The 13,491-nt window shown below is 29.8% G+C and overlaps 2 protein-coding genes across 2 annotated transcripts in view; both read right to left on the bottom strand.

Annotated features, from left to right (window-relative positions):
- Positions 1 to 1,003: 1,003 nt before the first annotated feature.
- Positions 1,004 to 2,807, bottom strand: BO95DRAFT_75715 (putative Rho GTPase activator (Bem2)). The gene is made up of 3 exons (XM_025592205.1): positions 2,584 to 2,807; positions 1,822 to 2,504; positions 1,004 to 1,763 (listed from the first exon to the last, which is right to left on the bottom strand). The coding sequence occupies exons 2-3, from the start codon at positions 2,348 to 2,350 to the stop codon at positions 1,093 to 1,095; spliced, it is 1,200 nt and encodes a 399-aa protein (XP_025447595.1). The 5' UTR covers positions 2,351 to 2,504; positions 2,584 to 2,807; the 3' UTR covers positions 1,004 to 1,092.
- A 10,423-nt stretch (positions 2,808 to 13,230) lies between these two features.
- The window catches only part of BO95DRAFT_75743 (uncharacterized protein), a 545-nt gene continuing 284 nt past the window's right edge, over positions 13,231 to 13,491 (bottom strand). Inside the window, exon 1 of the mRNA XM_025592206.1 lies at positions 13,231 to 13,491. This exon is cut by the window's right edge and continues 284 nt beyond it. Coding sequence (XP_025447596.1) covers positions 13,426 to 13,491 — 66 coding nt within the window. The 3' untranslated portion in view covers positions 13,231 to 13,425.

The raw sequence follows: 13,491 nt of genomic DNA on the forward strand, positions 1-13,491 counted from the left end.
CGTTGAAAGCGAAATTGATGAAGATTAGACGCCTAGATCCGAAGTATATAGCCTTAGTCATAATGCATTACCTGCGGAACCAGTCCGAGAGGCAGCACATGATGCCATTGACAGGTTTGAATCCCTTCGAAAATCAAAAGCAGAGAGAGAAAGTGCGACTTCTGGCGCAGCCTAGTCGGTCAAACAATCAGAGTGTAGGAGAGAATTTCGCCTCTTCATCCCAAACTTCAGAAGATGCGTCGTTCATATTTGAATGGGAGAAAGAGGGGGTCCAAGTTCAGGAAGCTGGGAAACGCTCCTAGTATGCGCAGTCTCGATATTCTTAGGCCTGTGTTTGCGGACCTTGGGCGTCTCCGGATGTGGCGCTTCTTCCTCAAATGCAGGCTGGCTGCTCCCAGAGGACACGGCCCTTTCATCATTGATTGACGAGTGTTGGATTGAATAGGACATCCCGTCATGGGGGGAAGAGAAAGTTTCCTTCTCATCCATGTCCTTCTCGAGCTGGAGGTACTCTTTCTCTGTCCAGCAACCTTGCCAGCAGTTTTTCCAATCGCAAACAAGGAAATGGAAACAGAAAGCATCGATTTTCATACAAGGCTGGAAACAGATGCACAGATTTCGATAGTCCATCTTATTTTGCTCCACGTAGGAATGGAGCAGGTTGAGGTGACATGTTATGGCGAAGAGAAGATAATAGTTGTACGGCGGCAATTTGGAGAGCTCGTCCTTCAGCAATTGCGGGGCTGTTGTTGCGCCCTCACATTTCTCGGCAATCATAGCCTGAGTCTCCTTGGGAAACAGTTCATCGGGAAGTTCACGGAGCCAAGCCTTAAACATTGACCCAATCGTGTTAATGTCGTACAGATTCGGTACATCAAAGAGGTTGATATCGTATTCTGTTTCATGAGTTAGCATCCAAGCAGACCGCAAATGTAGCCTAAGTGCGCATGCCTGTGTCAAATCTCCGTTGCCAGTGTTTCACTTCCTTGCCGCTACCTGGCACACGATATAGCCCTTCTTCCTCGCAGCCCTTAAAATTGAGGTAACTGAAGTCACGTTAGCAGCTAGGATCATCAATGAACACTTTCAAACTCACTCAATGCAGCGATAGGGCAAAGCAGGCATCCAAAATTCTGTCTTATCCCGACAATCTTCGAGCCTTTTCGCTATCCGGGTCCGACGCGCTTGCTGTATTAAAGGCAAGTTGATCACGGTACAGACGTAGTTGTCGTCATTGAACAACTCGCGCTCATTGGTGCTGCCGCTGCGAGTAATTTTCCCGAAGAATCCTTTCCCAGCTTTGCCAATGCGGTCTGCTGCACCACTGGAGGACTGCTTCAAATTATTGAAGAGTGTAGCCGATGCGCCGGAAACCTGACTCAGCGACGCAGACGGAACTATGGATGCGCCATAATTTTTATTACTGCGTACAGAGCCGTTATGATATTCCGCAGGTCGGTCGGAGGTGTAACTGCGTGCTGTGGGGTTGCCGGCAGTCCTTATCCCACGATCATGACGCGATGCTTTGGGGGGCTCGTGAGCCTCCCGCTTGCTGCACTCCTCCAACCTCATGAGACTAGTGGACGGTCGTCTGTTCGCTATCCTGTTCATAGAAGACTCGTCTAGCCTGATCGAACGGGAACGAGAGAGTAGATTTGCAAAGCGCGGCTTATTCTTCCGAGCTGCACTGGCCGCTTCCGCTTCCGCAAGTATTTTTTTCGCGTCTGTCGGCTGTGATATCTTCTCCTCTGGGTGATTGCCACCTAAGGATTGATTGTCAGCTATATTCATAAAAGCTAAGCGCATTGGATTTGTACACACGTTCTTGTTGGGCTGCGCGCTCAAGGGTGCCCGGCAGGTCAGGCGTCGATTCGTATTGCTTTGTTGAGATGTGTGTTTTGCGATCCCTAGAACTGCCACGGCTCTTTGGGTTACTCCCTGAATCACCAGAACCGTCTGACCTCTGAGCCCTATGCGACACCTTGGGCGCCTTGAGATTGGCGAAGAAGGAGCGGGATGGGTCCCGGGAGTGCTTGGGAGAATCCCTCGGAGAGGGAGGATACTGAGGAATGGCTGTAAGGCCTGGGGTAGCGGGTTCCGCAGTAGCAGGACCGGTAGACGTAGGGCTGCTGTGGTTGTTGTGGTTATTGGACTCTTGTGTTACAGGTCTTATTGTTGCCCCCTTGAAAAATGGCGAACTCGATGAAGACTTGGGAGAATGGGGTGTCAGGGGACTCGGTCCGTCGGAGCTTTGGGCGCCGGGCGTCAGTGGAGACGAGATCTTCGCATTTCCCTGCAGGGTGGAAGGGCTAAGATCTAAATTGGGAACAGTGGACTGCCTCGACGGCATTTTAGTTGTTTGTCACGAGCTAGATGCGTGCTCGAGTGAGGGGTATCGAGTATATTCTATCGATCGATTGTGAAGATGGAATCACCAAAGGATGATGGAAAGGCGGTGTCTCGAGGAAGAAAACGACCTAACTGCAAGGTACCTATGTCAGCAACTTACTCTGATATTAGGATATGGGATCTATTTGAGGCGCCAACCCACTGATCGCAAGCGGAATTCCAGGGCTCGCTTACTTGTTTGGGTAGTGCTAACCACCGTCCGGCGATACAAACATATGTCTCCTTGCTTTTCCCTCTTCACGAATGGGCGGTATTGATGGTTCGGGTTTATAGAATGGGTAGGCTGAGGTTGTCGCGTTGAAAGGATCGGAAGGGAACCAGCCTTCGCCAATCTCTCCTAAATTATGGAGCTAGCTGAAAACACGAGGAGTAAGCCGAGATGGTGCTTGGAAGTCAGATTGAGCAATTGGATCTAAAATGGAATTGCATGATCGTTAGTGGAACCGAGGATAGGAGAAGCTTTGTTCGACGGATAATGCTGAAAGAGATAGAGAACGGTGTCATTGTCACACGAGAAGCGATAGATGCGGCGATGCGGCGATACGACAAAGCAACGCGTTCCCACCGGGGATAAGATGCGCAGCAGGGAGGCCGAGATGAAGACATAAAGAGAGAAGCGACATTGACCAGCAAGGCAAACCGCGCGAAAGGGTGGAAAGAAAGTTGTCCGTCACCACACATACCTAGCTGTATCGCCCCTCATATTAGACGCTGATACCCCTCCAGTTATTCCTCTTCTCCCCTGCAACTATAATGGTCGGGGACCCGATCCACACTGCTGCACTTGAGGGAAACCCGTGGTGGCCGCTGAGGAAAATCCACGCTCGCCTAAGACCGTTGGTTTGTGTGTGTCTGAGCGGTGCTGAAGAGGGCGGTGGGTGGGTGTACCAAGGGGAACCCGAGCGAGCGAACAAGAACTGAAACCAACGACGAGGACGGTTCGAAGATTGGCAAAGAGAAGTCGGGGAAGAAACAAAGACTAGCTCGTCCGATGAGTAATTTCGAAGACGCTGTGTTTTGAGGTAGATCAAAGAGACACAAGAAGTGAATGATTCCCGCACGGTGCTGTAGGTGCTCGGACTCGAGTGTCGCAGCGACGACACATTCCTTGACAGCGTTATGCAAGCGCGGCTTGTGTGTCAGGCTAAGAAGCCTCCGTTTTTTAAGGGGGGGGATAATCAGCAGTGGAGATGGCGTTGCAAGGCTCCAAAATAGTTACTGCGTGGCTTCAGAGTGCTTATGGATTTATGGAAAGCCTATCTGGTTAGTGCACAGACGGACGCTTCGGGGCCGGTCAAAGGAAGACGAATAGTAGTCGGCCCGTCGTACTGATAAAATAAAATAATAAATAATAGAAAAAAAAAGAATTTAAGACACGGAATAAGAAGACAATATAAAAATACTAAAGGGAAAACCAGGTAAGGCTGGGCTAATATGCTTCCGTCGCTCGAGCTTTTACTGTCAGAACTTGTTCCTGGCAAATGGGATGGGATGGCAATAAAACCAAGCCTTAGCAGATTAGATCTTAACCAAAGAACGAGTGTCAGTTAAGCCAGGAACTGGAAAAGAGCTGGTGGTCCGAAAATTTGGGAGGGAGAGATTGATTATGGAAAAGGAAAAGAACTCGTGGCTGGGGGAGGGGAGGGTGGAAACGGGAGGATGACGTTGGTCCACCACGTACTGATTATTGTTCCAATTTCTACTCCTACAACCACAATCGATTGCCATTCTTTTCTTTTCTCCATTTTTGACTGGAAAAGGATGTGTACTGTACTGTGCACGTATACTAGTACTGGCATGGTGAACATAACAACAAGAACAACAAGAACAATAATAGTCATTGTTGGTAATTGCCGGATAAAGCATTGCCGATTTCTTCACCCCGGAACAAGTCGATCAAACGTTTTCTCTTAGGTGCACGGTCTATCGGTCTGATAGTATTGGATTTGAATAATGTGTGTGCGCGTGCATTAACAGTATAGGGGAAGTAGTACTCCGTTACCTACACCGTTGTACGGGGCTACAGCCTCCATCCCACCGAATGGGGACTGAATTTCACACCGAAAGATCGGAGCGGGAACGGTGAGTGGCTGCCATGATCGGGACTGGAAGGTACTAGTTTGGTCCACGGTGCCTTGGACCAGCGGGATGATGCAGAGACTCCCTATTAAACCTAACCAACCACCAGCTGCTGCTTAACAGGGTTTCCACTGACCCGGGAGGCAAATCAAATACACCCCAGGCCTCGTCGACGACTTTGTTCACCTCGGAAAGTCCCAGATGAACAAAAAAAAAGAAAAAGAGAAAAGCAAAGAAAAACTTAAGCCTGGAGCCTGGAGCCTGTACCTGAAAACGCATGGCCTTCCCTCCTAAGAAGCACTCTATATCTTTGACGAGCGCAGTGCACACTGTAATATTCTACTTACATTTAGAATCATAGCACCTATCGTACGGAACTGTCCGACCTAGCTGGGTTAAAACTTCCAAATATACTTCTCAGTCCTGATGCTGCATGATCCACTTCATTGTATACCATTGCTCATCTTAGGTTGTTCAACTGGTCTCTGCGTTTGCTCAGTGAACCCTATGGCCATCCCACCACAACTATTTGTCTCAATAATTTCTCTTCTATTCTTTGTTCTAAGAACTCGTTACCATGGTTCAAGTCATAGACTATGATACAACTGGTGGGGTGCTGGGAAATCAGCGATACATAGAGAAGGCATGCAACCAGCAAGCGAACCATGGGAGAAACAGTCCTATCCTGCCCCGCTTGTTGCAGGTACCAAGTCACTACCCATTATGCATCCGATTCAATCGCAACAATGGAAGAAACATAATTTCCAGGACAGTTACTGGAAATAAAACGCTTCTTGAAGATGGATTGCAAGCTCTCAAGTTACTGTGATCATTATTGCGCTAAGCATTGATTACTCTGACATTAGCACTCCACAGAACCACCTACACGTAAGTGGGGATGCGTGATCTCGCTTGTGTGTTGCGGATGCCCTCACCATTTGCAAATAAGTACAAGACTCAGTCTGTCCCTACACCAAGTGTCTACATTTTGTACAGTACGATACACGTGGGAGCCGCCTGCGGCTGTGCACCCATGCGAAGAAGGGTCGCACGTCGCCAGGTCGCCAGATAGGGCTTTTTTGGCTTTGGCTACCAGTCCTTTCTAGTAAGAGACCAGTTAGTTTCTAAAAAAGCTTATATTACGAAATATACTATAAATTATATAATCTTACCAGATAGTAAATTTAGCAAGATCTGTATATTACTAAAAGTTATATTAAAAATTCTTAGTAAATCTAGTTATAATTAGTAATTTCTAAAAGCCACTTATTTAGCGAGCTCGAATATAAAATATACTATATATTATTTCCAAGTATCCGCTACTCTAATATTTTAATATTAAAAGTTATTAGTTATATCAGATATAACCAGTAATACCAATTTAGACAAACTATATAAATTTATATAGCTTTATATTAAATAAAAATAGTAATTACTAGTCATATCCAAGTTATAGAAAAAAGCTAAATAAGAACTTAAAGCTATATTTAACTAAAATATCTTATTCCTACAGTTTTAATTTTTTTATTTATATTTACTTATTACTACTAACATCAAATTTTTAACTAATCTTTTCTAATTTTTATCAATACTATAATAATCTTTATTAATAGAGATTAGCAGAATTTAATAGCAAATCCTTTATATTATATTCCAGACTGGAATACTAATAAAAATTAAAAATCTAAACTTTTTATACCAGAAACTGATAAGATTAAGATCTTAAATCTTACTAAGCAATCTAATTCTTTATAAATTTATTTAAAAACTATCAAAAACAATCAGAGATTCAAAATTAATACTGCTAATATTTAAAGTAGTGTTATACAATACCTACTGCTACAGCAGCCTATACCTACTACTATGGCAGCTGCTTCGGGGTTAATATAGATTTATTAAGATTTTAATCTAAATATCTATATTATTATATTACTTATTTCTTTTTTTTATATAATATATTATTCTAAGATTTTTTAGAAAAGAAGATTTTTTAAAAATTAGTTTTAAAATTAATAAAAAACTATTTTTAATTATTTTACTTATTTTATCTAACCAGCGTGTTTACTATATTAAATAGTTTCTAATAATTTTTAATTTTTTTTTACTTTTAGTTATCTAAAAAAAGTAATATATTATTTAATAAATCTTTATTAAAATTATCTTAAGGTACTTTGTTTATTTTTAAATCATACTATCTAATTTAGATAGATATTTAAAAAATATAAATTATTATTTACCAATTAAAATAGTTAAAATAATTAAAAAAACAGATTTAAGTATTATAAATAAAATATAAAAATATTAAATTTTTAATAAAATTATAATAATATTATACTAGCTTAATCTTATCTTCTAAATAAAAAAAATTAAATTTAAAAAAATCTTTATTTTCTTTTTTTAGTTTAGTTTATAACAGAAAATAGAATAGATTTATAATTTATTATATACTTTTAAAAAAACTTTTTAAAAGTATTAAATAAAGAATTAAAAAATTCTAGCTGTAATTAGTTATTTAGATTCTATTTATTAATACAAATAATACTAATATATTAATAAAAAATCTCCGAAAGACTGCTAAAATACTAAGAAATTATAAGATTATTTTATTTAATAGATTTTTTTTTATTTAAAATATAGTTATTTTATAATTTAATATTATAAAGCAGCTTAAATAGACCTATTAATAAATTAATTAAAATCTAAAAAAGTTTTATTTTTATTTAAATATTTTAAAGTATTACTTTAAATCTAAATAAAATAATAAATATATATTAATCTTTTTTTTAAAGCTGATACTAGAACTTAGTTAATATATTTATAAATATATATTAAAACTACCGAACTTTTAAAAAAAATAGTATCTATTATTATTTATTATTAGAATATATTAAACTAAAAAAATAAGATCTAGAAGACTAAGAATATTATTTAAATAAAACTTTTAGAAGATCCGGATTTTTATAATTTAATAATAAATTTCTTTTGTCTAAATTCTTTTAAAATAAAAGAAATTAAAGAAAAAAAACTTTTTATCATTATAAATATAATAATAAATATTATTTAGCTAACTAATATTCTTATAAAAATAAAAATAAAACTAAACTGGAACCGATAGAAAAAAAATAATAATTAAAAAATTTCTATATTTTTAATAAACTGGTTTAAAATAGAAACTGCTATTTACTTTAATATATTTATTTATTTTAAAAATATACTTAAAATCTATATAAACTTAGATTTATAAATTAAAATTAATCTTATTAGCTATTAATTTATTTAATAATTTTATTTAAATATAACCTGTCTTATAGTTCTACTAGTTATTATAATTAATTATTTTACTATCAATATTTATAATATATAAGAAATTTCTATTACTACTATTAATTTAAAAAGAACTATATAATTATTTATAAAATATTATATAATTATTAATTATAATTTAGATTTTTTTGAAAGTTCTATTTTACTTTTAATAACTATTTTAAAAAATCTATATATTTATTTATTTATATAAAATTAATATTAATAATATAAGATTGTTAGGAACTACTTGATGCAGTAGACACGCTGGTTAGGCAAGGCAAGCAAGATAGTTAAAAACAGTCTTCTATTAATTTTAAGACTAATTCTTGAGGAATCTTCTTCTCTAAAGAATCTCAGAACAATATATTATATAAAAAGGAGGGGTAAGTAATATAATGATGTAGGCATCTGGATTGAAATCCCAACGAATCCGTATCGACCCCGAAGCGGCTGCCATAGTGGTAGATATAGGCTGCTGTAGCGGTAGGTATTGTATAACAAAGATTTAAATATTAAAAATCTTTTTTTTTATAAATTTATAAAAACTTGCTGAAATCTTATTTATATTTATATTATTATTAAATTTTTAGAGAATATCTAGCTACTATAAAATAAAGTTTTTTTTAAATTATTTATAAATTAGATCTAATAAAATTATATTATTTTTTAAGCTCTAAGATTTTATAAATATATTTTTTTTAATTATTTTTAATAATTTTTTTATAAACCCTCGGACTATACTATTAATCTAAAAAATTATAAAATTTTATTATATAAATCTATTTATTTTTTATTTTGAGTTAAGTTCTAATTTCTCTGTTATTATATTAATAAAAATATTTAATTAAAATAAATTTAATTTTTTAAAAGTCCTGCAGAAGCTTCTATTCTTTTTATATTAAAAAAAATAAAGATTTTTAATTATATATAAATTATAGAAAACTTAATAAAATTTTAGTTAAAAATTACTATTTTTTATTTTTAGATTTAGAAATTCTAAATAGAATTATAGAGGCTAAATATTTCTTTAAGCTAAATATTTAGAATATATATTATTAAATTTATATTAAATAAAAAAATAAATAAAAAATAGTTTTTAAAATTTATTATAAATATTTTAAATATTTAATTATATTTTTTAAATTAACCAATACTCCAGCTATATTTTAAAACTATATCTATTTAGCTTTTTATAATATATTAGATATTTTTTATATTATTTATTTAAATAATATTCTTATTTTTTTAAAAAACTGTCTTTTTTATACTTTTTATTTATATTAAGTATTAGAATATTTATAAAAAAAAGATCTTTGTATTAAGTTCTTAAAGTATATTTTTTACTAAAATTATATTAAATTTTTAAAATATATTATATTCTTATATAATATATTAATAGATTTCTAATAAATATCTAATATTTTTATATAATTAATATTAACTATATATTATAAAATCTAAATATTCTTAGAATTCTGTAATTTTTATTAATATTTTATTAAAAATTATTTCTTAATTATATTATTACTAATCTTTTTTTTTAAAAAATACCCAGAATAGAAAAAAGCCTGAAAAAATAATATTAATTAATAAAAAAATAGTAGTATTCTGACAGCTTTTTTATAATTTTAAAACTATACTTTTATTAAAATATTCTAATTTTTAATAAAAGATCCGGATAGAAATAGATACTTTTTAATAAAATAGAATAAAAATATTATTCTAGTTAAATAATTATAAAATATACTATTTTATTATATTCTAGTTAAAAAGATTTAATAGTATTAAAATTTATTATTTAATCTTAGATTAAAAGTTTTTTATTATTATTTATTTATTTAAATATTAATATTAATATCTTAAAGGACCATTATATACTATTAAAATTTTTTTAAACTATTAAAATTTTTAGATTTTTATAAAATAGCTGAAGCTAAACAGCTGTTAGACTTAATAATATATATATTTTAATAATTATAATTTTATTATTTAATATTAGTTTAGTAAATATAATCCTGCCGATCTGCTATTAAAAATAAAAAAAAAACTTAAAAGTTTTATTTAATATAAAGATTTTAAAATTAATATAATATTAAATAGCTAATAAATCTTTTATAAAATTATAGCTAGTCTCTAAAAAGTTTTAGTTAAATATTATACAATATCTACTGCTACAGCAGTCTATATCTACTACTATAGCAGCTGCTTTAGGGTTAATACAAATTTATTAGAATTTTAATCTAGATATTTATATTATTATATTACTTATTTCTTTTTTTTATATGATATATTGTTCTGAGATTCTTTAAAAAAAAGATTTTTTGAAAATTAGTTTTAAAATTAATAAAAAACTATTTTTAACTATCTTGCTTGTTTTATCTAATTAGTATATTTATTATATTAAGTAGTTTCTAATAATTTCTAATTTTTCTTACTTTTAGTTATCTAAAAAAAAGTAATATATTATTTAATAAATTTTTATTAGAATTATTTTAAGGCACTTTGTCTATTTTTAAATTATATTATTTGATTTAAATAGATATTTAAGAAGTATAAACTACTATTTATTAATTAAAATAATTAAAATAATTAAAAAAATAGATTCAAATATTGCAAACAGAATATAGAGATATTAAATCTTTAATAAAATTATAATAATATTGTACTAGCTTAACTTTATTTTCTAAATAAATAAAAAAAAATTAAATTTAAAAAAATTTCTATTTTTTTTTCGGTTTAGTTTATAACAGAAAACAGAATAAATTTATAATTTAATATATATTTTTAAAAAAGCTTCTTAGAAGTATTAAATAAAGAATTAAAAAATTCTAGTTATAGTTAATTATTTAGACTTTATTTATTAGCAGAAATAGTACTAATATATTAATAAAAAATCTCTAAAAAACTACTAAAATACTAAAAAATTATAAAATTATTTTATTTAATAGACTTTTTTTTATTTAAAATATAGTTATTTTATAATTTAATATTATAAAATAACTTAAACAGACTTATCAGCAAATTAATTAAAATTTAAAAAAGTTTTATTTTTATTTAGATATTTTAAAGCATTATTTTAAATCTAAATAAAATAATAAATATATATTAATCTTTTTTTTAAAGCTGGTACCGGAACTTAGTTAATATATTTATAAATATATATTAAAACTATCGGACTTCCGAGAGAAAATAATATTTATTATTATTTATTATTAAAATATATTAAACCAAAAAAAAATAAGATTTAAAAAACTAAGAATACTATCTAAATAAGACTTTTAAAGAATCCGGATTTTTATAATCTAATAATAAGTTTTTTCTATCTAAATCTTTTTAAAATAAAAGAAATTAAAGAAAAAAAACTTTTTATTATTATAAATATAATAATAAATATTATTTAGCTAATTAATATTTTTATAAAAATAAAAATAAAACCGAACTAGAATTAATAAAAAAAAATAATAGTTAAAAAATGTTAGGAACTACTTAACGCAGTAGACACACTGATTAGACAAGGCAAGTAAGATAGTTAAAAATAGTCTTTTATTAATTTTAAGACTAATTCTTAAGAAATCTTCTTCTCTAAAGAATCTCAGAATAATATATTATATAAAAAGAAGAAGTAAATAATATAATAATATAAGTATTTAAATTAAAATTCTGATAAATCTGTATCGATCCCGAAGCAGCTGCTATAATAGTAGATATAAATTACTATAGTAATGTCATAGATAACCCCCGTAACTATGGCGGATTATTAACGATCTACCTACGCATCCTCCGCGCAACAGTCATGACGTCAATGACTCAGACCTCCTTCAGTATTTAACTCCTAGGACCTTGCTAAACCTTTAGGATAGCAAGGATTAGTCTTGAAATCAATAGACTGCTACTATTCTATACCTAACTGACCTTTTCCCTTTACAAGTAATAAATATTATATAATAATTATACTTTTTTATTAAATTAGACTATCTGGTATAATAATATAGCTGTAAATAATTTTATTATTTATTCTAATTAGATATTTCTACTAGTAGTATTCTTTAAATAGTAGAATTTAGCACTGTAATAATAAAAGAATTATTTAATAAACTATATATTCTATAAATAAAAGATTCTGAAGTAATAAATAAAATATATATTTTATTAATAATCTGATTAGAATTTAATATAAAGTATATATATAAATAAAAAAAATTAATATATTTTTATTTATTTTTATATCTCGATTTTTTACTAAATTTTTTTTTCTATATTTTTTTTCTTATTATTTTCGCCCTTATTTTTATTATTTATTTTGTATTTTATTTGTTAATTTATTTTTTTAAAATCTTTATTTCTGCTGTTTTCTAATATAATATTAATAATTATTTACTGTTATTTAACCAATATATCTATTATATTTAAAATCTTTTTTTATCTATATTACTTAAAAACTAGTATTAAAAATTTTAATATTATTAATATAGAAAATTTTATATCTAGCTATATTCTCGATACTATAGCATCTGTAGTATATAAACAGTATTTTAATAGAAATTAGATTTATTATTAGATATATTTTAATAGCTTTTTAATAGATTTTTTAAATTAATAAAAACTAGACTTCGGTTGATATACTAGAGAATATTCTTAAGTTTTTATAAATTTTAGACTAAAGCTAGAAGTTTTTTATTAATTATATTACCCCCGACCAGAATCTAAATTAAAATCTAATATTTTATATTTAAATTAGTTATTTAATTTTAACTTTAATTACTAGTTTTAAAATAGTCAAGCTAGTCTACTGCTGTAAGTATAAACTAACTAGTATTAATAAGTCTAAAATTATTATATATTTTTTTATTAACTTTTTATTAATTTATAGACTAATTTATTAGTCTAATCTGATTTTTTATTATTTTTTTATTATAGGCTGTTGTTTTATCGCGAATAATCCGACTATATTTTATTTAATATCTAAAAATAACAGATTTTTTTTATAGACTAAAGCTAAGTAGGTATTTTTTAAAAAAATTTATTATAAAATATATATTATATATAGCAACAAGGCCTTTCTTTAAAATTTTTATATTTAAAAAATAAAATAATTTTAGCTTTTTACTGCTTATCTTTTATAAAAATAATATTAATTAGCCGGATTAGTCCGGTAGTTTTTTAATAAGAATTTAGTTTATTTATAGAAATTTTTATTTTAATTATATATTTTAATATTAATCTTTAAATATATCTAATATAGTAATTTAATATAAATTTGGTTGTTTTTCTTATATTTAGAAATAAGATATTTTTTATTATTCTAATTTTTTTTTATTTTTTATAGCTTTGAATAGCTTGCTGGATATTATTTATAGATTTTTTTGAAATCTATTTATTATATTTATTTAGCCAGTCTGTTTATTTAACTAGAAAATACTATTTATTATTAAAAGTCTGCTTATTTTTAATATTTTTAATTTTAAACTTCTTTTTTTTTCTAAATCTAGAGGGTAAAGTTGGTTTTATATGTCATAGATAACCCCCGTAGCTATGGCGGATTATTAACGATCTACCTACGTATTCTCCGCGTAACAGTTATGATGTTAATAACTCAGATCTTTTTCAGTATTTAACTCCTAGTGTTAGGAACTACTTGACGCAGTAGACACGCTGGTTAGGCAAGGCAAGCAAGATAGTCAAAAGCAGTCTCCTATT

Source organism: Aspergillus brunneoviolaceus (genome assembly GCF_003184695.1).
Source record: "Aspergillus brunneoviolaceus CBS 621.78 unplaced genomic scaffold BO95scaffold_2, whole genome shotgun sequence".
In the NCBI taxonomy this organism is placed as follows: Eukaryota; Fungi; Ascomycota; class Eurotiomycetes; order Eurotiales; family Aspergillaceae; genus Aspergillus; species Aspergillus brunneoviolaceus.

What these genes read in the sequence shown, in the direction of transcription:
- BO95DRAFT_75715 (XM_025592205.1), bottom strand. Translation starts at nt 2,350, where the DNA reads ATGCCGTCGAGGCAGTCCACTGTTCCCAATTTAGATCTTAGCCCTTCC. An exon ending in GCGCGCAGCCCAACAAGAAC is followed by an intron (nt 1,764 to 1,821) that starts GTGTGTACAAAT and finishes ATCAATCCTTAG; the next exon opens with GTGGCAATCACCCAGAGGAG.